The following is a 24,368-nucleotide window of genomic DNA, read 5'->3' on the forward strand; positions in this document are numbered from 1 at the left end:
GTGAGGGTTAAAAGTGTTTCTCTTAAAAGTGTATTAAATATTTTGTATTTATAATAAAAAACATTTTACTAGTATTTTTTTTATAATCCTTAATTTTTTAAGATGTGGCCAATCATTGTAGAGTGGCCAGCAACTGTACTGTTTACCCCTATTTATTTTATTTCTGTTACAGAATTTAACAACGGCACCGTCGTCACCACACAATATTCCGAGGGGGAGAAGTTTCCCCCCCGTTTAATTGTTATTTTGACCATATTAGGAATAATTTTTGTCCTAATATGTGTCGCGTATTGTTACATACAACGACTACGACCCTCGACGGTGCCGGAGCCGCCGGAGCGGTCGGAGCCTCCTCCGCCGGAGACCCCGCCGCCGACCCCCCCGCCGCCTTATCAAATTTTTGCTCCACCTTCATACAGTGAAGCAACTCGCGCAATGGAAGGTACATAAAATCATATAATATCAGCATATATAATATGTCTTGACAAGAACACCAATATCTTTTGTGCGGATGACCTAACCACATTTAATTTATTAACAGGTGGTTGCGCAACACCATCATCGAGTAGGGGAGAGTGGATGGAATTAAGAACGGCGGCAAGAGCTCCGGTTGCAGAGCGGTGAACACCGTCGTACGATGAATGAAAAGACAGGGTGCCGATCCGAAGAATCACGGCCTTTCGAAAGTAAATTAATTTTCCGTAATTCACAGAAAATTATATAATTTACGAATGATTGAAGTGCAGGAAAATAAATCCTGTAAATCTGTTAAAATATTCGATCTTCGGAGTCCGCTCTAAAAATATTTAATTTTCTTCTGAATTCTCGACAAGTTTTTCTCCCAGAATTTAATATCAATTGCATGTGAAATATCAGTTGTTAATTCAAGTTTTACTTCCAGCAGGACGGCGTCACATACGAAAGAGATTCCTGCCATTCCATCACAGTCGCCGTTTCTTCAAAACCGTCGACCATGGAGAGACAGACGCAAACTGAGCTTATTTTACCGATATGGCGACAGTTTCTCTATTGCTTAGCAGGAGATGATGCTTTCAGGTACATTACGTACGCGTTAATAAGAAAACATAAAGTAACGTGATATCACTGCGGCATCTCCTATTCGATATATTGTGCCAATTTAAAAGACTGTAATTAATATAGCTATTATAATTTCTTTTTATTATTACGTGTTATTTTTATTATTTATAAATAAACTAGCAAAATTGTCGCAAAAATTAAAAAATCGTGAATTATAAAATATGTTCATTTTTATTTGTATTTCCAGGCGTCGCCGGCAACGAGAAGCGGCTAGCAACTATCGAAAATGCGGCGATCGTATGTCGAGGAGGCACATAAACAGCGTGTCTTACATCGACAGGGTGGCGCTATCCGTCTTCCCCGCGTCTTTCGGTCTACTCAACGTCTGCTACTGGGTAGCCTACGTCACCTATCAAGAAGAATTTAAGTGGCAGGATCCGCCGATCGGGTCGATAACGCCGATCTCCCATTAACGAAATATCAGTAATGACAATGAAGCAAACATATTATGTATTACGAAGCGCGAGAGGATGGTGCCACTTCGTTCTTGAAATTAAATTGTCAAATTTATCTCAAATTAAGTTATCAATCGTACGTACATATTATAATATGTATATATGTAGTATATAATTTTTTATTAAAAATCGCGTAATATATACGTAATTCTGTGTTAGAGACTCTCGAAATTGAACACGCGTTTGCCATTCTTCAAGTATACCGAGCACCATATTTAGTTTCATTTCTAATTCTTCATAACTTTCTCCTGTTACACTTGCGGTCGTGTCATCTGCAAATAATCAGTGACATTCTCAGTATGTCCGCAACAACATCGCAAACGCGCACCTTATAACGCACGATTATTAACACTAAGACTTTGTAATATTTTTATTTTAATATTACGACACGCGCACACCGATTTATTGTGAAGTTTATGCCACTGAAGGTCTCACCCAAGATCGAAACGTCTGGGTAGACTCGTTTTAGGAATAAGTACTTTTATTTGGTATGACTATTTTATGTATAATTTATAGTTTACGCAGATATTTCACGACAATAATAGTATTTAAAACTTAATTAGATTTTTACATTAGGCTTCATTGCCTGATAACTGTAGATTTTCCTTGAGTAGTAATAATTATTGATTCAAGAATAAACGAGTATATATTTTATGGTATAATTCTTTGTCGCAGAAATAAGGAATAATGCAAAGTCAGGAGATTTTAAGGAAATTCAATTTTCGATAATCAAAAAATGGACGATGAAACATACACAATCAAGGTGATAGAACCCGAACAGAGAAATGTCGACGTTGAGGTGAAATTAGCGAAGGACGTTCGCGGCTCATTAGGCTTAGAGCTGTCCTTAGAACTATGTGTAGTTTGTGGGAATAGAGTCAATGGTAGGCACTACGGGGCGATCAGCTGCGTGGGTTGCAAGCTCTTTTTTAAGCGCAGCATCCGCAAGCAGCTGGGCTACCAGTGTCGAGGAAGCAAAAGTTGTGAAGTTACCAAACACCGCAGAAATCGTTGTCAGTATTGTAGACTTCAGAAGTGCTTGGCGATGGGCATGAGAAGTAACTCTGTGCAACATAAAAGAAAACCGGTATTGGGTGAGTCGGCTGCGACAAAAGTTGGCAGTCGTCCTAGAATAAAGCCTGTGCCCAACTCTGAAAAGATAAACGTTGTGGAAGTTCCCTCGAGCGTAGGACACGACTCACCACTGCCCGTCCACACCGTTACGCCGCGGCCGAAGAGGAGAAAGACACACTGTGAGAACATGTTGCAATCTGATAATAACAGCTAAAAATATAAGGCAAATGAAAAATTTAACAATTTTATCTTTGTAAAGTTGTATAGTTATTACAAAAATAAAAAAAAATATATGTATCTAATTATTTTGGTATCTAAGAGAATTAACAAACAAATAACCGTATCTTCAACCCAAATAAATTTTGACCTATAAATATTTGATACTGAAAAAATATCTTATGCAGGTATCTGTAAAATATAACTAGGGATAGGCACTTTATGCTTTTGAACACCTATGGATTATGCCAGGAAAAAATGCCTGATTATGCCTTCATTATGCGCAAAAAATCTAGTGATTATGCGCCAATTATGCGGGCTAGATCTGCTATTTATGCGCGATTATGCCTTTGTTAGTTTATTTATTGTTATTGACATTGAGAGCTTTATCCTTGAGTCATTTTAACAATTCTTTTCAAATAAAAATCAAAAAAATTTTGTATTTTAATGTTTGAGAAGGAAAGGACGATGCATAACAAAAATAAAGTGTTGGATATTAAAACACATATAATTACTCAATAAAACACAGAATGCTTTAACACAGTCAAGTCAGGACCGGCGTATCAGGTGTGGTGCATTGAACGGGGACTTTTAATTGAAATCTAAATAAAATAATGAAATGTTTTGCTGTTCCTCTACAAAACTGGGAAGCTTGGGAGAGCATAGGTGGGATGGTTCTCAGAACGGTGGAGTGTGGGTTCCTATCACATTGTAGTGAACAAATGGACAATCGCTGTATTGGTCAGGTTTTGATAAAATCTTGCAAAAGGGTAACGTGGAGCGCAGCATGGGATTTATATGTCGTCCGGATCGTCGCCGGAGTCATAGTGAGTTTGCTGTTACATGTCTACAAGTCATTCATATGCCTGTCTCTAATGTAGATAGTGAAAGAGCTATTTCTGCCTATGGAGATGTACTAAGTCCTAAGCGATGCAGACTGAAAGCGGACAATACAGAAATTATGGTTTGCATGTATTTTGGCGATGATCTGGACGACATATAAATCTTATGTTGCGTTTTATGTTACTTTTTTGTAAGATTTTATCAAAACTTGATTAATATAGTGATTGTTTATTTGTTCATTACAATGTGATAGGAATTTACATTCCATTGTTCTGAGAACCATCTTACTTATGTTCTCTTACAGTTCTCTTAAGTTTCCTAGTTTTGTAGAGGAATAGTAAAATATTTCAATATTTTATTTAGATTTTAATTGAAAGTTTTTATTCAATGTACTATACCTGATACGCTAGTCTTGACTTGACTGTGTTGAAGCATTCTGTGTTTTATTGAGTAATTATATGTGTTTTAATATCCAACACTTTATTTTTGTTATGCATCGTCCTTTCCTTCTCACACATTAAAATACAAAATTTTTTGGATTTTTCAGCGTTATTTTTTGTGTCATTATATCCATATTTTACGTCTAATAAATGATAAAATAGAAACATAATCCTCGAATCCGTATTTTAAGTGAAAAAATGGACTTTTTGCGGCAAAAAACGGACTTTATGCGATAATTATGCGAGAACCGGGTTATGCTGCGCGGAGGGTGTTATTATGCGTTATTATGCGACTGAAATCTATCCATACTAAGTGTGTACTATGCATAATTATCAAAATTAGAGCTTAAGAACAATTTTTGACACATTATGCTATTATGCTCAAAGCATAAAGTGCCTATCTCTATATATAATATAACACTAAAAAATATATGCCTTAAGCACATTTTCTATATCTAAGACTTGATAGAACCAATTATTTATTTAAATCGAGTTGTACATTTTTTTCTCATATTTATTACAGATATATTATGACAGCGCATAAAAGGTATATCTATTTATGTATAATGTATGTCATTGTATGTAATACAAACTATCAATCCCAATATGTCGCGACGTCTATCTAAATGACTAATGGCTCGTGCACATACAATAATTTATATGTAAATTGCGGTATGCAATACTGTAATACTGAAGTATCAAAGCGTGACGCCATATATCTTCCCATTTTCGACAATAAAGACGCAAAAGCATTATATGATAATTGTTCATTCTTCCTCTTTTTCGGCTTTCTCGACGTCTTGCTTCTCCTCACCCTCCGCGATATCACCACCCTCGAATTTCGGGCCCGGTGCTTCGTCACCTTCCAGAACAATTTCCTCTGGATCAGGCGCGCGTGGCAAAAAGTCTTCATCTGGATACATAGACTTGAAAATGTTTTTAGCCTGAAAGTAAAGAAACAAAAATTTTAAAGGATTATCTAATGCAATTTAGTACTATTTATTTAATTTGAATCTTAATTTAAATAAGATCTATTTTAAATACTCAAAATAAACTTTATAATTTATAAAATAGAATTACTTTTATTCTTAGTCAATTAAAAATTTGTTCGCAACACAATAATCTCATTTTTTAAAGTAATTTATCTAAAAGTATCGATTCTATTTTTTTGTTACAATTAATTTAAATTATTCGCGATAGTAGTGTATTTATTGTGTTCAACTCCGTGAAATAATCTTTCATCCTTCAATGTAATATGTTTTTTTTACTCAGTATTTAATAACTTATTCATCTCATACCTTCTACGATGACCACGCAACTAGTTTCATCCTTGCCGTGCTTGTTGGAAGCTACACAACGATATTTGCCGCTATCCTCCGGTTTGCAGTCAACGATCTCCATCGTGACGACGCTGCTCGGCATTGCTCATGGGATAATTATACTTGGACAATTCCTCTCTGTCCTTATACCATTTCACGGTGGACATTGGATTACCGTTCAGACAGCAGAGCAGCTTGCAAGTCTGTCTGATCTGGATGACACGTGGTCGTAGCAGGAAGGTGAAGCTCGGTGCCGACTTAATCGTCTCCAGCCACACGTTGTAACCAAGCGGTTCTCGTCTGTGTACAGGATGCAACTCGGGCCTATACTTCGGAATTTCTCTCGGCAGTGCTGAAAGAATGAAATGAAAGGATCATATACATAGAAATATTTATTTCTTAGATTTATAAAGCAGTTAAGAAATGAAAATGTTGATCGATATTTAGCATCGATTAGACAGCCTAAATATAATTAGATAATTCATCAAAGTATAAATTAGATATAGAATAAATTACAGCTATCTGAAAGTATCTAAAATGTTACAAATATTAAGCTACGTTAAAAATTATAATTTTCTCAGAGTAACGCTATGTAATCGCAAACGTGTATAAAATTCTAAAACGCTTACGTTGTACATTAAGGAAAACGACCTCCTCACGGTAACCATAATAATTCTCCGCGCGTATAATATATTCTTCTCTGTCTTCCAACTTGACTCTGTTAATAATGAAGGTGTAATCGTCGCCGTGGTACCGCTTCATGAATTTGACGGATTCCCGTGACTCCTGATTGTTATGCGACCAAGACAGGGTCGGTGCTGCAATCGCGATCGCGCGACAAGTGAACTTCACGCTCTGTCCTTCGTAGGCGAACGCGCTCTGCGGCTTGATGACAAATCTGGGCGCTGCTTGTCGGCGATCTGCAAAAGTATAATTAATTTAAGCGTTGCACATTAGCGAAATTTTAATTATTTTCTGTATTCATCAAGTAGGTCATTATTTTTATAAATGGAAACATGCAGGATTGATATTTCCTGCATTTTTTATAATATAGATATCTTTTTTTTTAATTGAATATCCGGCCCTTACATAGTACAAACTATATAACCATAGTATTAACATACAATCGCTTGCATACAATCGCTTAAAATTTGTATATAGTTTAAAATTGAAATGTTGCGCAATTCAATTGTCTCCGAAATATTTCATTGCAACGCGATATTTTCAGAAAAGAGTTTAATACGCTGCATTTGTTATAATTACGAAGTGGCAAAAAATCTACTTACAGAACATAAGCCAGTACACCGCAGGCCCACATATCGGTATAAAAGCCTACCGGCTCGCGTTCGACAATCTCCGAGAGCGGCAAACTCGCGGTGGTACCTGTACTGATCTTCACTACTTCGTTCGGATCGAGTTTTGGTAGCCAGACCGAAATCGATCAGTTTCACATTCGTACTGTTGCGAGTTGGGCACATGATGTTCTCAGGTTTGATGTCTGGAAATATAAGGTATAATAGGCTTAAATTGACAAATAATTAAAATATGTACTTCCATAATATGTGTCGCAAGAAAGTCGTTAAAATATGAGTCTTACCTAGGTGAATGATATTCTTCTCGTGCATATGCTTCACGCCCTCGCAGATCTGCCTCATGTAATTGATGACTTCCGCCTCGGACATGCGGTGTAACCCTCAGCCGTGATGCTGTGATGCAACAGAAAGAATCGTGTTCATATTTTCATATATGAATTTCTTTACCAGTAATAAGTCGAACGTTCAAAATTGATCGATTTGTTCTCACGACGATCCATCTGTTTACTCTGCAGCACATGATCCTTGATTGCAGCTTGAACGCATCTACTGTGGAGTGGATCTCCTCTCTCTACTGCAACCGAGTTTGCAGCACATGATCCTTGATCACAGACTTCATATTTTTTATTCGACCGAGGAAGTTGAAATTCTTAACATTGAGATGTGCACGATTAATCAGATACGGGAAGTCAACATTGTTTATATTATATCCCGTGTCACTTGTCAGCCCATTTCTTGCAAAAGAAAAATTCACTGGCACTGGGCACTACTGACGAGCTGGTGCGCATTCAGAGTGCACAGTGCACATTAAAGCCGTCGTGCACAAACCAACGTATATATATAAAGTATATGTTTAATATAAACGGATTAAATTATGAAATCCTCAATATTCTTTATTGCACTATTTGGTAAAATATATACTGGGTATTTTATCATTATCGAAATATTTGCAGACTTTAATGTGCACGTGGTGCACTGAGCACTGAGTGCGCACCAGTTCTGCCAGTGATATAAGGCCCTGGATTGGGCCTCCGCATTCGCATGATGGCAGCCGATGCGCGGTACGCGCGCTGCGCGCTTGTGTTGTGGTTAGTGTTATATAGATCTCGATCGTTAGCATGAAATTAACCTAATTTCTGTCAACTTTATATAACGTTTAATATCGAGGTAGAGCGTTACTTTTTTCTGCCAGATTCTTTCGTTTCGTGCAAAAACGCGTCGATTGAGCATAATAATTGATCATCGATACTTGAGCATCATCGATATTTGAGGTAAGGCCTTTAAACTCTAAACTAAAGAATTACCATTACATATACATACAATAAAAATGAAGTTCGCGAATTGATTCAAATGTTATAAATTAGTGCAAAACAAAAGGAAACAAAGTCTTCGTCACGTTCAGCTTTTTCTACAGTAATTTGTTTGTGCGGAGTGAATCAAGAGTGTGGAGTTATATGATGGTGATCGTGACCGTATAAACAAATTATTATAGAAAAACGTGGTGAATACTTTGTTTTCTTTACTTTGTTTAATTTGTTTATAGCATTTGAATCAATTCGCGAACTTCATGCAGAAAACAGCAGAGAAATTAAGTCCAAAAAAATTTATTTTTTTGTTTTTTTCTTAATTCATATTTATTTATATAAAATGACTTAACATATGTACTTTTATTGTTTTAGAGTATAGAAATGGGTTGGTCTTGACAACGCCACGCCTACTGCTGTAGGAATAACACTCTTCCCAGCTCTCACTGCGTACGCACCGTACGTTGCGCACGCAGCATCCTGGTCAGCGTTCGCTTTCTAGAGGGAGGAGCATTATCAAACCGTTTTGCCTGTAGTCACACACTCAGTAAACAAATAAAGAACCGTTTTTGGCACCTTTAGCGCCGAAGAAGCTCAAATTTAGGTAATCATTCATTTCACTATTGAACTTTTTCATCTCACTTTTGTGTCCTCATTATATTTCCAGTTATTAGCAACTTTTTACAATACTAAGTTAATTTCCTGTTTAAACATATACAATTTATAGTCTATATTACTTATTAATAATTTGCTTTTATGCACACAGGGACTTGAACAAGAAAATACATCTGCAAAATGGAGCAGGGCTCCTCCGCCACCTTTGAATTTACAAGTTGACACATTCATTCCAGCAAATTGAAATTGACCATTATAGGTAATAATATTATATAAACATATTATTTAAAACATATTTCAAATATGTGTTAAAAGTATAAGCTGACCAGCTGGAGCTTTCTCCGGCATTTCTTGTATGGTGAGCGTCTGATGATCCTTGTAGGTCGACGACAGACGGAATTCTGTTTCAAGCGGATTGCCATCTTCATCAGTAGTCGGATAATTAGCAGAGTGGGGGAAAGCCTCCAAGGAAGTCAGATCTGAATAGGCTCTCTCCAGGACTGTCTTGGTTGGCTCCTCACAATTTTTGGTCGTACCAATGAACATTTTGTGACGATACCCTCCAGGCACACTAAGTTACCCAGGATGGCATTCCCGGAAGGGGTTTACCTACATACAGCTCCTCTCACGATTATTTTATAGAGTTTACAGCGTGACAAGTGTTGATCATCCGCCGCGGAGATGGATACGGAAATCGATCAGAACCTGGAGCAGATAACGCGCGAATATGTCGACTTCCTGGACGACGTGGAGGACCAAGGCATATACGCCACAATGGTTAAAAATATGATTCAGGAAGAGAAGTACAGACTGGTTGTAAACATCAACGATTTGAGAAGAAAAAATCCTGTCCGCACGGCGAGTCTGTTAAACAACTCCTTCGAGGAGCAACTGGCGTTTCAGAACGCTCTGAATCAATACATCTCGAGCGTGGACATCGATTACGCCAAGGGCAACAAGGAATTCTTCGTAGCTTTTGAAGGCAGCTTCGGAAACAAGCATGTCACACCGAGAACGCTCACCTCTCGTTTTAAGAAATTCATATATGAACACGATTCTTTCTGTTGTATCACAGGTTTAATAAAAATGTGTACTTTCTAGGTATTAGTCCGATATTATACACTGAGATCTTACACTCTAAACGCGGTATTATATCATTTCCTTCAAGAATAAAAAGAAGATGTCCAGCATAAGGATATTACGGGATTACAAAACGGAAATGCACAGACTCGCGGTTTCTCCAACTTCTACGTAAGGTAATAACACAATTAAAGAAAGAAATGATTGTCTTGATATTGATAATTAATCATTTCTGTTAATGTTGTCAGACCAGGGAAAATGATTACTTGCTGCCAACGCATCAGGGCCACGGTACTGATGAGCAATTCGAATTAAGGAGCGACCGTACGCTTTGAAAGTGTCGGCAAATTCCGTGTATGGTTTCACGGGTGCGCAGATGGGAAAATTACCTTGGAAATATTTGCTGTAAGTTATCAATATTCTTCGAAACATATTTAACAAAAGGAGCATTGCGAAATATTTAATGGAAAATATAGAATATTTATAATAATTATAATTGCAGAGCGTTACCGCTTATGGACGCACTATGATAGGACTAACAAAGCAAGCGGTGGAGGATCGCTTTCGAGTAGAAAAACGATGCGACAGTCATATACGGCGACACGGATTCCGTGATGGTAAAGTTTGGCGTAAAATCTATAGAAGATGCAATATATGGAACTCGGTAGAGAAGCGGCCGATTACGTGACGTCTAAATTCATCAAGCCATAAATCTGGAGTTTGAGAAAGTGATGTATTTTTCATATCTCTTAGGCCCGGTTTCACCAACGTGATTTAATCGACCGATTCGTTGCCACTTTCGAGGCTGCGGCGGAAGCAGGAGCAACTGCAGAATTTGTGTAAACCCGTCCTGAAATTGGCGAAGGCGGGAGATACTATTGTAGATTTCTGTTCGGGTAGCGGCCATTTGGGAATATTGATAGCATACTTGCTGCCACGTTGCACGGTTATTCTGCTGGAAAACAAAGAGGAGTCTTTGCCCTTGCTGTTACGGCTCGTTGCAGGACTGCCATCAGCTAACGTATCCGCGAAGCGAGGTTTTCAAGGAGTGCGTTAACAATAAAGAATACTCATACTTGAGTCATGCAGCGGATCAAGCGCATGACGAACTGAATGTTAAGACTAAACAAGGCTACAGATGTATGACAGTTATAGACACGGACAGAAAACTGTTCGCCGAACAATTTGGATATAAAGTTCATCTCGGTAAATTAATTCCAGAAACGTGTACACTTAAGAATCACTTGTTGGTTGGCATACCAAAAGGTAAGCTAACATATGGCAATTCGTGTGATAATTGTGTCCGCTGAATGACTTTTGTAAATAAATGGCATTTATATTGAGAACATTAATTAATTATGTCAGTAATTATATATAGATAGCAGCATGCAAAACATTTTTATTATAATAGGAAGACTATTATGTATAAAACGTATTTATTTTAGGTATTATATCTTTAAAAGGGTGCGTTGGGTGAGTGCTATTAGCGCTATTTACTTCATTCTACATAAATTTCATACTACAAACGCTATTTTACCCGAAGTGATGTAATGCTAAATAATGTTATCGTTTCTAAGCTCTGTAAACGCTGGTGAGCGTTGTCTCAATTTATAAACATTGTATATGTTTTTATTATACGTGATTTATCATTAACTTATATAGACATTATGGACTGTGTTGAAATATATCTTCAGGACGCCGGATCTCAAGAGCAGTTTAAAATTAAACTTTCTCAGACTAATTAAATAAAATTATTGTTATTATTATTTGTTCCATTGTTAGTTAATTACTTATATTATTATTTTTAAATATATATTATTTTTTTTTTCAAATATTTTGAATGTAATAAGCATTTTTATTTTAGCACATCCAATAAGAAATTCATCTTACAAAGAAAAGAAATTATTTACATTACTAACTAATATCTGAGAGGAGCCTTGAACTCTTAATCAGTTAACGCACTATTGTTTCTACATAACTTTTTGCAACCTATATATAGATACATTTTTTAAAATAAATATTTATTCAAAAAATTTCAAGTTCTTTATTATTGCTTTCAAATGATGATGAATCTATTAGCTCTCGCATCCCATAAGTGCTACTGCTGTTAATAAATTTCTTCGACCTTATTCAATAAACATATTTAAAATCATCAGTTGTTAGGAGACACCATAACGTTGCGCTAATGCCCTTCATGTTCATTAGTAGCTCACAATCGCCAGCGCCTTGCCCAAACTAGCGTTTGCGTTTACAGCGTGATTACAAGTTCCCTGAACGCACTCTAATATTATTCTTTCTTTATTTTACATGTATAATTGTGTTAGCATAATGGTCGTAGATTTTTTAATCTTATTGCTAAATGTAGATAAGGAAAGAACAATAATAAATAAAATTTTTGAAATTGTAAAGTTTAGAATTTGTGCTATCTTTTTTCTAATTATATCTCTTCAATATTAGAAAAGTTTCCAATAAAATATCGAATGCTGAAAGCCTTTTTGTCCGCAAGTATACCTACATAATAAAGCTCGTATCAGCGACTGCAGATTAAAATTGAGATTGGATTGAAATTTGATCAATCAGAACAAATTTCATTAAATTTGAAATTAGTTTTCTTTATTCTGATTAGGCGCGTTCAGCAGACCAAGCCGCTCAGTAGCAGTCGAACGTGATTGGCTCTTACTTTTAGAACCAACCAATCAACGCAGATTGTTGATAAGACGAACTCAACAGTTGTGTCTGTTGAACGCGGCCATTATTGGTAGAGTCTTTCCAACAGATGTCAACAACCACGCTAATCGATTAATAGCGTTTTTCATTGGCAGAACTGGTGCGCACTCAGTGCACATTAAAGCCGTTGTACACTGATTTAATCTCTAATATTTAAAGTAAAATGCAATTATTTCGACTGATAAAATACCCAGTACATATTTTACCAAATAGTGCAATAAAGAATATTGAAGATTTCATGATTTAACCCGTTTATATTAAACATACACATTACGTTGATTTGTGTACAACGGCTTTAATGTGCACTGAGTGCGCACCAGTTCTGCCAAAGAAAAACGCTATTATTTTAAGTTGCGGTATATTTCTTTATTATTCGCTCTGTACTTGTGCTCTAACGTTTAACGTATTCGTGAAACTCGTAAAATTGACCGGATGGTAAGATTTGCAAGAAATATATATGCGGAAGGAACATTCACCACTTCTTTCGATAGTCGTCAAACGGCTTGTTTTCCGTATGTTTAGGCTTCGTTTTATGGCTGTTTGTTTATTGTCGAGGGAAAAGGATAGTATCCGGTCAATTTTTGAAGTGTGCTGAAACGATCTGTCGTGATTTTTTATTGAAATGTCTTTTTATTTCGGAAAATACCGCAACTTAAAATTAGGTGTTTTCCTCGCCTCGATAGTAAGAATCCAATATGGCCGCGGTGACTACCCAGGAGCCTTAAAGTTCTAAAAAAAACATGAGTTTCTGAAGTGACTGAAGTATTCGATACGCACGAATTTACTTTTAATCTGACAATTAAGGACCGGGCTTTATGCCCTGTGTCCACCGTCCACGATGCAAGAACTTGGTCCAAGTTTCGGTTTAAGCCAATCAACTTGCAGCTCTTACAGAAAAGCAGCAGTTTCATTGGCTTAAACCAAAACTTGGACCAAGTTCTTGCATCGTGGACACCGGGCTTTAAACCGAAACTCGGACCGATTTCTAGTATAGTGTATATGTTATAGTCAAAGCCCGAAACGCAGGCATTCCTAGGATAGACTAGTCAATCCTGGGAAACGACCAAGCGTCTTGGTCAAAGCCCGAAATAAGTTTTGCGTTTTGGCTTTTGACTAGTCAATCCTAGGAATAACTAATACGGCTAGTAAAAGTTAGAAACTAAAAAAAAATCACTTCGGACTTTGACTAGTCAATCCTAGGTGTGACTTAATTCGGACTGTGTGACTGTTAACAAATAAAATCAAGATTTTTTTTACTAAATTAAGTTCTTATTGTTAACATAATGTAGCTTTTTATTTACTTTTTTACTCTTGTACATAGTTTTTTCTCCTTAAGTTTAAAAATGTAGCTTTAACAAAATATTGGTTTAAAGCGCTTTAAACAGTTAAATACTTTTAAAGCGCGTCATCTAACCTATGTATGTAGTATTTAACTGTTTAAAGCGCGTCACTAATCTACATAGGTTAGATGACGCGCTTTAAAAGTATTTAAGTGTTTAAAGCGCGTCAAACAAAACTAAACAAAAAAGTGTATGCGTGATCATTTCGACATATATATTAGTCATTTATACCTTCCAATACTCAAAATAGCTGCTATATTTTCTAAACTTTTTTTGATAATAACTTTTTAACAAACAATGACCCCCGACTAAATAAAAAGCTACAATATGTTAACAATAAAAACTTAATTTAGTAAAAAAAATCTTGATTTTATTTGTTAACAGTCACACAGTCCGAATTAAGCCACACCTAGGATTGACTGGTCAAAGTCCGAAGTGATTTTTCTTTAGTTTCTAACTTTGACCAGCCGTATTAGTTATTCCTAGGATTGACTAGTCAAATGCCGAAGTGACTTTTCTTTAGTTTCTAACTTTAACCAGCCGTATTAGTTATTTCTAGGATTGACTAGTCAAAAGCCGAAACGCAAAACTTATTTCGGGCTTTGACCAAGACGCTTGGTCGTTCCCCAGGATTGGCTAGTCAATCCTAGGAATACCTGCGTTTCGGGCTTTGACTATAACATATACATAAGGCTTAAAGGCTCAGTCACAATGAGAAAAATAAGGAATATGGCTGAGTTTCCACTGAGCGCGTCACGCGTCGCGTCGTCCGAGTTGAACCAATCAAAACATCCCATTTCGATCCCGTCACAAGAATGTAATGAAATGGGATGTTTTGATTGGTTAACTTGTGACGACGCGACGCGTGACGCGCTCAGTGGAAACTCAGCCTAAGGCTGACAAGTTAACCAATCAAAACATCCCATTTCATTACATTCTTGTGACGGGATCGAAATGGAATGTTTTGATTGGTTCAACTCGGACGACGCGACGCGTGACGCGCTCAGTGGAAACTCAGCCTACGAGTAAGGAATAAGGCATGTTGCATCTCACTTTAATATACGTGTACTGAAGTGAGATGCGACATTCCTTTAAGGCTCAGTCACAATGAGAAGAATAAGGAATAAGCTAAAGGAATAAGGAATATAGGAATTTCGCATCTCACTTCTGTACACGTACATTAAAGTGAGATGCAACATGCCTTATTCCTTATTCCTTTATCTTATTCCTTATTTTTCTCATTGTGACTGAACCCTTATTCCTTATATTCCTTTATCTTATTCCTTATTTTTCTCATTGTGTTGTGACCATAGAGATATAAGAATAGAGTGCGCGAGTCATATGCTAGCACGTAAGAGGCTGCGATATAGGAATGGAAAAAGAACGCTGCATATAGGCCCTTTCTGTCTTTGTCTACGCGTGCATGCAAAACAAAGACAGAAGGGGCCCATGCGCAGCTTTCTCTTTCTATTCTGCGCAGCTTTCTCTTTCTATTTCTATATCGCTTTTTCAGCTCGCTCGCGCACGCGCACTCTATTAAGGTTGTGACTGAGCCTTAAAGAAGTAGTGGGTAGCACTGGGTACATATTTCTTGTGTTGGCTATTTTGCAATTATGCTGCTGAAGCGCGCTGTCCGCTCTTCCGGTTTGCGTCGATCTTTCAGACGATTAAAATGGCTGATCAGGTATGTGCTCGACGCCGCGATCATAAATAAGTATATTTCCTCACGCATTACGGCATTATTCTGTGAAATGTGCCATTCTCTCGCGATGAGTAGCGTCACGGGTAATCGCACGCGAAAAATAAGAACGTAGATCGAGATGGTTGAAGTGGTTCGAGTGGTTAGAGTTCGTTGGCGTAACACGTGGTTAGGTCGCCCGCGTGTGCCGAGATCCGAATACGGAGGAGTGTATCTAATAAAGATGCGTAATACGATTTTGTTTGTTACAGAGCGAGCGCGCGTTTCAGAAGCAACCCACGATCTTTCTTAACCGCAAGAAAGGTCTGGGCCCGAAGCGCAGGAAGCCCATGAGATACAGCCGCAACGTCGGGCTCGGTTTCAAGACGCCTCGTGAAGTAAGTTCCAGTACCCTCTATTCTTCTGATGAATAAATTCGTGTATTATTAAGTTAATTTACATTCGTGCATAAGATGAGTATTGATAAGTCGGCGAGATGCGTATCGAGATTAAGGTTATGAAACATGTGTAAATAGGATATAATTTATTAGACAAGATATATTTATTTTATTACAATAGGTAATTTAATAAATAAGATATGTGGAGTTAGAGGTAGAGTTAATTAAAATGCATTACTAAGGATTAGTTCATGTAATTTTATGCCTTGTTCTTGATATAATTATCGTTACTTTGAATATGATTAAGGTATTAAATGATGATAACAACGACGGTCTTCTGACAATATATTTTTCGATTGAAGATTCTATATTCTCACACACTGAACATTTTTTACATTTAATTCTTTTTTATTAGTAAAAGGTATACGAGATGTCTTATATATTTTGCTGGTTTAATTTTTGTAGGCTCTCGAAGGAACTTACATCGATAAGAAGTGTCCATTCACTGGCAATGTATCGATTAGAGGACGTATCCTTACTGGCGTCGTACAAAAGATGAAGATGCAACGTACTATAGTTATACGCAGGGATTATTTGCATTATATTAGAAAGTACAACCGTTTTGAGAAGCGTCATCGGAATATGAGTGTCCATCTTAGTCCTTGTTTCAGGTACACAAGCAATGAGAGAATTTTATTTATTCTAGAATTATTAAAATTATTTTAATTTTTATTTGTATGATGATAATTCATATCACGATGGTCTACTGACAAATGTTTTGATGATTCATTATATATCTGATTTACAAAATAATAGTATTAAGAAGAGAGTTAGCAATTAGTTATCATTAATATTTATGAACTTTATATTGTATTCCAGGGATGTTGAAATTGGTGATGTAGTCACCATTGGAGAATGCAGACCTCTGAGCAAGACAGTAAGATTTAATGTATTGAAGGTTTCGAAAGGAACAGGATCAAAGAAAAGCTTCAAGAAGTTCTAAACATCTAGCTTTCCAGCAATGGTAACATTCGTTTACTAGTACTTTTTATCACTATTATTTTGCTAATATAATTACATTAAAATTGAACTCAAATGATGATAAAGATTACGACGGTCTTCTGAAGATATACTGAAGAATGTATATTTTCTCACACTGAATATTTTTGCATTCAAATTTTTAATGTAAAATTTATAAAGATGTCTTATGTATATTGTTGTTTTAATTATTACAGAATACATTTTGGCAGATTTCAAGAATGAGGTAAGGAAAAGATTGCAAAACTTTACAACCAAACGTATTTATACGACCCTGTATTGTGATTCTCATATTCGAAATCTGGCAAAATAACAAAAATAAAATTTCTATAAAAATATTGGAATCATGTGTGATTTAATTGTTTTAATAATACGTAATTCCATATTTCTAGGCATAATTTAGTTCAAAATGTATCTGTATGTTCATATATCATTCTCTCGATATATATTATGTTGATTAGATATTTTCTTAAAAGTAATTTGCATGCTTGATGAATATTGTACCACATAAATTGAATTATTGAAAAACCCAATAATCAAAAGAATTAATTTTTCTAATTACTATACACTATACATATGTCGCAAACGATAAAATTAAAAATTATTAAATAACATATTACTCAATTTTTAAAAATATATTTCAGCAATTTTCAACAAGTATTTAATACATAAAAATAATTTACATATAGTTTAGTAATTATTGTCGTAAATTGTAAAAATGTTTAATTTTTAGAGAGAAGATTAACATGTCACATTTGTGTTAAGATAGAAATGATAGAGATTTAATCTTATAGTTTGATACATAACAAATATATTTCATGTAATTATATAGTACATAACTATATTAACCCTCTTCGGACGTTAATGTCAATTTTTTTTTTGTAACTTTTTTCCCCTGTAATTAACTTTATCTTTGGCTCCTGGCTCTGTTAAAAATGGATATTTTCAAAGTAATGGATAGTTAGTGCTAGCGTTTGAAAAGGCTGTATAAGTTTATTCAAAGTCAAATTGACCCTAACATCAGATTTGAATTTTGAAATAAACGTCCGATGAAGTTTAATATGTATTACTCAATTAATCTGTAATATTAAAATTTTTTTATATTTTCAATCATAAAAGTATATATATGTGACAAATTTATTTTGTAGTATTTATATCAACTAGAGTTCAAGTTCTAAAGGCACCAACGTTTCTTTAGATATTTATCCTATATTTTTGAATATTTTCTATTGTTTTGAATATTTTATACTGTTTTCCATTAATAGTATCCAGTCGTATTTTTATTAAATCAGTTTTGTTAAAAATTTATCACAATTACATTTGGTATAGCATAACAATAATAACTTTTCTAGATGAAAAGTATATAGATAATATTATTCTAATGTATTTTACTTCAAAAATATTATATTAGAATTTATTATCAATTTAATAATAATTATAGCTTTAATAAAAAGATCTCACTCAATACAAACAGTTCTGAGACTTCGAACTATTATTATTACGATATAAAAATAGGATAAGAAAATATAATCTTGATATAAAGATAAATATAACTACAAATTTGTAGCTCCAGTTACTAGTAAAACGTTTTTTTTTTTAGATTTATGTAATACATATAACATGAATAAGAAGATAATTATACATTTATGAGATAATTAGAAAATCGTGTAAAAAATCAGTTTCTTATTTAACTTATGTTATAGAAATTATATATATCTATATGCAAAATATATATTCTTATCCTATGACTTTCTATTCTAATATATATGTATCTTCACACGAAATATCAATTACTTACAGTTACATTCGTTTTAACTGAGTATTCCGCTATATAAAGTATATATATGATAGGTCCTGCAAAACTTAATAGTAATGAGAATACAAGCAGTTGCGTCCAGGACAACCCCCAATTATCGCCGGAACATTTAAACATATCTGTCTCACAGGTTTCAGCTACCTCTGTATTTTCGGTATCGCCAAGTAACGCATCATGCTCGCTGTGTGGAATCTCAGGGATATTGGCACTGTTGTAGGACGATAAAGGTTCGCATACCGAATTTAATATGATGGTATTAATTTCTGCGTTCGAGGATTCTGTGCTCGTCGATGCGCCCAGGTCTATCAACTGCTCTTCCACTCTTGCCGGTACTTCCTCTTGACATTGCTCAGACGTGGTGGTGGCATTATTGCTTTGACTTTCAGGCGACGCCTCAGTTAAAATAGAGAATGGTTGCACGGGAACCTTAATATAAGGCTTAGCATATATTTCATTCTCTTTGTCGATTTTATTAATTCGTTTCAATTCAGATATCTAAAATTGTGCGATGCAAATTATGAATAAAAGCAAGCATAAAGATATGAATGCATATCTTTATGCCACATGTATGTCACATTTTTCTACTCACTGTACATCTGTATCGAAGAGCCAATGCTTGCAGAGTATCCTCAGGTTTTATTTGCACGTTGATCACCTGAATTTTACGCAACGATATAGGTCGTTTGATAGCCCGTAAAGAGATATTATCCTCATCTGTGCTACTTTCGTCGTCCGAGTGTAAAAATACATAATGCGGAGAACTTTCTCTTCCACGCAGATGGATCGTCTGCCTAAGTTCAATTTTATTTATTAAAAAGGACTATTTTTTTATATCATACTTGATACAATAAAATGCTTATGAACTTTTTACAAAAGACAAACGTTTTCCATAAGGACTATTGATTGCAATTAATTAAATTTGCAAATTTATTGTACATGTAATTACTTGCTCATAATCTTATGTTGCAAGAAGATTATAGAAATATTACAAGTAATGGTGAGCCAAAATTGTAATCGGATGGATAACCTCGAAAATTACCTAACAGTTTTCTGTTCCTCGAACATCGAATTCACCAATTTCTGCGGCATAATGCGATCATGCTTAGAATAATTTCACTCTTCCAACGAGAATGTTCGTTCGCATACGCATGTGAATATTCAGGAAGTATGCTGTTAGAGTTGACAGATGGACGTGTATTTACGAAGCATAGAGCAAAAGTCAGGAGTCGAGTTAGGTTAGGTTAGATCAGGCATCTTGCCTTGCGGGAGATATGAGCGGACGCACGGCGCATTTTCGGCAACCGTGTAAATCGAGTCCGTCAAGATGATGCAATTCGAGGAAGAAGGCGAAACGTTGAAAGACAAATCTCGGTGCGCGAACATTCGCGCCGATCTCAAAATATGTCTACTCGAAAGCGATTGTTGTAAAATCGTAAGTAAACGCGACACCACTATAACCTATAATGCTGCCGTAACCTAGCGGCGTACTTTCTTGCATTCATTACATGTACGTGCTTCGTGAAAAATAATATGTAAAAATCATAAATCATATATCTCCCCATTCTTTTTTACATTTTTCGTGTGAATGTCGATACTATATCAATACAGATTCAATCATATCCAGAGCTTCCAATCCCGGTCTCCAAACCAACCTGGCCTTGTAATATAAGAAGATTGTATAAAAGCACATTTTTCTCTCTTTTCTTTGTTTAAAAAACCATTTTATACTTTACAGTTCAAGCGTACTCCCAGAGAATGCCTTAGGTCACATGATGGTACAGTTCCCGATGAATGCTTTGCCTTGCGCAACACATTCTTTGAGTGTAAGCATTCTATAGTAAGTATAAATGGATTTGCGTATCAAATTCTAATTATTAGGAAGAGAAGATACACACCTCTTTTCTCCGGAGAAGTCATAGCACATATATATTAATATAGTTTATTTTCTTTTTTTTATTCTCTCACAGATTGACGGTAGACGACGGTTTAGAGGCCCAAAAGGATATTAAACGTCGAAATAAATACTTTGTGTGATATATAATTACAATATAACTACATAATTTATGTATCCATAGAAAATTTTATCCTTTTTCTATCAGAGGCTTTGTGAGGATCTGTGTATATAACAAAGAGAATTTATGGAAGAGGAAGATGTAAATGTATTTTATTGATAAGGTAAATAAATCCATTTAATGTTAGAAGTAATTTATTGTTATTCGTTGTACACGATTTAATAAATCTATTATACTTGCGAAGTAACAACGTATCATACAAATTCATCACATTTACTTGTACATATCCTGGTTCAATATCCAAAGAAATTCTTATTCTCTTGTGAAATGATCTGCTGCAGGTTTAACTGGAGAAATATGATGCTTTGTACGATTGTTACTTTAAAGAGGTATAATCCTCTATGTAGAGCAAAGGTTTTTTTATAGGCTAAGGTTTCTTTTCTCGAGGAACAAAAGCGATCGTATATTAACCCTTTTAGTACTCTCTTTCAGTACCACAAATCAAACATAAATTTTTATTAACTTTATAAATATTCCGTATTAATTTTCTTTCAGTTTTGTGATGGAAAACAGTAAAACTGCATATATAATTAATAAAAAATGACAGAAAAAGAAAAGTATTTTTATGATTAAATGAATTTAAATCAGGCAAAAGATTTTAAATCTCTTGTATTTAATTTTTTACTGAAAGGGTTGATGTAGTGTCCAGTCTTCTTTAAAATAATATCACATTGAAATTTCCCTATACATGTGCAAAATTCTATGTAGAATCAAAATATATTTCAGTACAGTTGTATAATGAGAGAAAAAAGAATGCAATAGCTAAATATTTTATTGACACATTTTAATTATAATCACTGTTTACCTTTCTGATGCTGTATATATCATAGACTGGACAATATTGGCTAATTGTGGCATTTATCATATTTTACATTTAAATACAGTATTGCGCTTGTTTGTCGCGCTGAATCGCACACACGGATGCGTGTATCGAACATGATACGCGTATGATCACAGTAAAATTGCGAAATTTTCTAAGTTTTTTCTTTTCTTTGTTATTAAATTAAGAGCATTTTGTTCCACTTTGTGTTCAGCGAGTATACAATTCGGGCGTATGATAAGGTACGCCGTTACGTATAGGTATATTTGATATTTTATTACAAATCTACCGATGACGATCACGCCTGCGTAATCGCCCTATCTATTGTCTGTATGCAACAAGCGTATATTGGCTATATAATTTTTTTTGTACTACAATGCCAACTCACGCTACTCTTTCACTCTCTAAAATGGCTATAGGCACCTAAAAATGGGACTTGCAAGCTTTTCCCGCGCATGCCGTTCTATTCTCATCTCTCTCCCATATATATGGAAAGAATTTTTAGATTATATGTGAACAAAACTCAAATTTATGAATTTATTACGTTAAATAGAGTTATGAATTCAAATAAATTATGATTACATGTATTTCTAGCTAACACTCTTGTAAGAAAAAATAATGAAGATACCAAGAAAACGATTATTAAATTATATAAAATATAAATAGTAAATATACTTGCATATATTTTATACTTTATTTGTCTATTTTTTCAGAGACGATAAAATTACCATTTGCGAAATAAGATTTATAACAAATTGTTTTGTTTTAGGAAATGGAAAAAGAGCGGGAGAGAGCGAGTATAATATATAGTTGGAAATAAAATATATTCTGTTGAAATTTCTAGGAATGTAATTTATCCACGATCGAATTTCGCGAGCATAAAATCCGTGTAAATACGGATATATAATATCAAATCTGAAGATAATCGATAAAAGACTTGAAGTTACGCGAAAGGATTCTACCACGTTGGCCTTCGAAGTTCCACTACCTTGTGCCTAAGTCACCTAAATTGATTTCGAGAGTAGCATTTTTTTCAAGAATAGAGGTTTCAAGAGGAGTTTCCCATTGTGATATATACGCCGCTGGTTCAAATATCACAGTTTATCGAGTATGATATGTAATTAGCGATTATTCGATAGTTATCAATAGTAATAAAAGTATGTTGCGTATATCGTTATGCTTGTGTATATTGCGATGCCCATAGGATAACCAAACGTCTCTAATCAGCAACACATATCTCTTCCATGTCGGCGCATGGAATGTTCCCATATATTCCCATCTCCCAGGAAATTAAATATCGAGGATCCTTACCGCTTCCATCTGTACGAGATGGATTGAACACCCGTTTTATATTATTTTATATTATGTATATGTTACATAGTACTTTTTGTAGCTTATCAATTTTTATTGCTATTCGTTCTGTATACATTTCAGTTCCGTTTCGTTCGGTGACCCTATTTAGGCAATGCTCGCTTGCGTAATGAACGAGATAGTAAAGTCGAAAAATACAAATAGGTCCAGTTGCATATCTAATCGAGCATGCAAGCCGTTTCGTCGATCATCGACGAGACTCGTCTAAAGCGTATACGAAGTTGCGCCCCTTATAATAGGTAGATAAGAAATCACAGTGCCTCGTTCGTTAACGGCGTTTGCGACGATATATTCTTCGGTTCCTGCAAATCAGTATCGCATTTTGTCTCCCATTATGGCATTAGTTATGTTCCTGCAATCGAAATAAATCTTGATTAAAAATAGAAATGCTGATTGACATTTAGTGATGTTTAGTATCGGTGTCGGTATATAAAGTTACAAATAAAATCGTGGCAGTAAAGCACTGAAATTTGATATACCGTTTCGCTCGGATTTTTCTGCAGAGTTATACGTAATGCAATTCGAAAGGATGCTCCCCGCAGACTCTACCAGCCGGGTGAGGAATCAGAAGCACACGGAGGGTCTGTAAAGCCCGATGTATCCGCATAGGCGTGCACGAAGTGCCGGTAGAAGTATTGCTGCAGCGGATAGATTGTCTTGCAGCTGCGAGCACTCGCAGATCAACAGATACATTTTATCGCCCTGCGACATCGATTTGTGCAAGGTAATACGTCTGAGGCCCACCGATTTCGGCAGGTATCGATACATCATTCGCGCACCTGCAATACGTACGACAAAAGCTAGACATACATGTGATAAATGCTTTGATATATTACCACAGAATAAAACAACAAATAATTGCTTTTATGCGTACAATTATTCATATTTATATATAATATTTGTATATATAAATTGATAGAAAATACAGAATATCTTGATAATGATCTTATAAAATATTAATTTTTAATAGAATGTTTTTTATATTAATAAATTATTTATTTATTGTCTCGATATTTTAATAGCAGATTCTTCAGATTAATTAAATTCAATTTTTTAGTCTCGAGAAAAATAAAATGTGTAATTTTAATAAATCAAGATTATTTATTATTGAGATTAAAACACTACACTTTGCGACGTTTTAATCACATTTCCGTATTAAAATTATAATCATTAATTTATTAAATTCTCTTTCTTTCTATTTCTCTTTTATACAAACATTATATATTAAATCAGGTAAAGAAGAAAATAATGATAAATTTATACAAATATTTTTTCGGCCAAAACGGAGGGAAATTTTACTTTTTAGATGAGCATTATTAGATATGTTAATAACTCTTTTGAAATGAAATAA

General features: G+C 35.0%; 5 protein-coding genes and 2 long non-coding RNA genes across 14 annotated transcripts; 4 read left to right on the forward strand and 3 right to left on the reverse strand.

Moving 5' to 3' along the window:
• The first annotated feature begins 702 nt into the window (after positions 1–702).
• LOC139817206 (uncharacterized) lies at positions 703–4,881 on the forward strand. Of its 2 annotated transcripts, XR_011733157.1 has the most exons (3): positions 703–1,056; positions 1,286–1,629; positions 2,229–4,881. XR_011733157.1 is itself a non-coding variant. In XM_071785107.1 (2 exons), the coding sequence occupies exons 1-2, from the start codon at positions 974–976 to the stop codon at positions 1,509–1,511; spliced, it is 309 nt and encodes a 102-aa protein (XP_071641208.1). In that variant the 5' UTR covers positions 703–973; the 3' UTR covers positions 1,512–4,881. The 2 variants fall into 2 exon arrangements, 1 of the variants encoding a protein (XP_071641208.1); XM_071785107.1 differs by having other exon boundaries at positions 1,286–4,881.
• LOC139817205 (twitchin-like) lies at positions 4,587–7,756 on the reverse strand. 4 transcript variants are annotated; one of them, XM_071785105.1, is made up of 6 exons: positions 7,249–7,756; positions 7,043–7,151; positions 6,732–6,943; positions 6,075–6,365; positions 5,425–5,797; positions 4,587–5,070 (listed from the first exon to the last, which is right to left on the reverse strand). In XM_071785105.1, exons 3-5 carry the CDS (start codon positions 6,736–6,738, stop codon positions 5,514–5,516), a joined length of 582 nt encoding a protein of 193 aa, XP_071641206.1. In that variant the 5' UTR covers positions 6,739–6,943; positions 7,043–7,151; positions 7,249–7,756; the 3' UTR covers positions 4,587–5,070; positions 5,425–5,513. The 4 variants fall into 4 exon arrangements, with proteins under 4 accessions (XP_071641206.1, XP_071641207.1, XP_071641204.1 ...); XM_071785106.1 differs by having other exon boundaries at positions 6,732–6,966; XM_071785103.1 differs by having other exon boundaries at positions 7,043–7,492; positions 7,680–7,696.
• A 90-nt stretch (positions 7,757–7,846) lies between these two features.
• Positions 7,847–11,523, forward strand: LOC139817207 (uncharacterized). 3 transcript variants are annotated; one of them, XR_011733160.1, is made up of 8 exons: positions 7,847–8,029; positions 8,438–8,666; positions 8,829–8,936; positions 9,060–9,933; positions 10,006–10,162; positions 10,260–10,421; positions 10,511–11,023; positions 11,203–11,523. It is a non-coding gene; the product is annotated as an uncharacterized lncRNA (long non-coding RNA). The 3 variants fall into 3 exon arrangements; XR_011733158.1 differs by having other exon boundaries at positions 7,848–8,029; positions 10,260–10,374; XR_011733159.1 differs by having other exon boundaries at positions 7,848–8,029; positions 10,260–10,374; positions 10,511–10,805.
• Positions 11,524–15,474: 3,951 nt separating this feature from the next.
• Rps11 (ribosomal protein S11) lies at positions 15,475–17,276 on the forward strand. The gene is made up of 5 exons (XM_071785351.1): positions 15,475–15,508; positions 15,775–15,900; positions 16,366–16,571; positions 16,780–16,924; positions 17,136–17,276. The coding sequence occupies exons 1-4, from the start codon at positions 15,497–15,499 to the stop codon at positions 16,901–16,903; spliced, it is 468 nt and encodes a 155-aa protein (XP_071641452.1). The 5' UTR covers positions 15,475–15,496; the 3' UTR covers positions 16,904–16,924; positions 17,136–17,276.
• Positions 17,277–17,558: 282 nt separating this feature from the next.
• Positions 17,559–19,990, reverse strand: LOC139817347 (lysM and putative peptidoglycan-binding domain-containing protein 3). Of its 2 annotated transcripts, none has more exons than XM_071785350.1 (3): positions 19,794–19,990; positions 19,344–19,545; positions 17,559–19,180 (listed from the first exon to the last, which is right to left on the reverse strand). In XM_071785350.1, the coding sequence occupies exons 1-3, from the start codon at positions 19,841–19,843 to the stop codon at positions 18,725–18,727; spliced, it is 708 nt and encodes a 235-aa protein (XP_071641451.1). In that variant the 5' UTR covers positions 19,844–19,990; the 3' UTR covers positions 17,559–18,724. The 2 variants fall into 2 exon arrangements, with proteins under 2 accessions (XP_071641451.1, XP_071641450.1); XM_071785349.1 differs by having other exon boundaries at positions 17,559–19,249.
• A 53-nt stretch (positions 19,991–20,043) lies between these two features.
• On the forward strand, positions 20,044–20,969 carry LOC139817349 (cytochrome c oxidase assembly factor 5). The gene is made up of 3 exons (XM_071785352.1): positions 20,044–20,186; positions 20,490–20,591; positions 20,722–20,969. The coding sequence occupies exons 1-3, from the start codon at positions 20,079–20,081 to the stop codon at positions 20,761–20,763; spliced, it is 252 nt and encodes an 83-aa protein (XP_071641453.1). The 5' UTR covers positions 20,044–20,078; the 3' UTR covers positions 20,764–20,969.
• On the reverse strand, positions 20,943–24,362 carry LOC139817350 (uncharacterized). Its single transcript, XR_011733210.1, has 2 exons — positions 23,497–24,362; positions 20,943–23,369 (listed from the first exon to the last, which is right to left on the reverse strand). It is a non-coding gene; the product is annotated as an uncharacterized lncRNA (long non-coding RNA).
• Between the last annotated feature and the right edge of the window lie 6 nt (positions 24,363–24,368).

This window comes from Temnothorax longispinosus, chromosome 8 (genome assembly GCF_030848805.1).
Source record: "Temnothorax longispinosus isolate EJ_2023e chromosome 8, Tlon_JGU_v1, whole genome shotgun sequence".
Classification (NCBI taxonomy): Eukaryota; Metazoa; Arthropoda; class Insecta; order Hymenoptera; family Formicidae; genus Temnothorax; species Temnothorax longispinosus.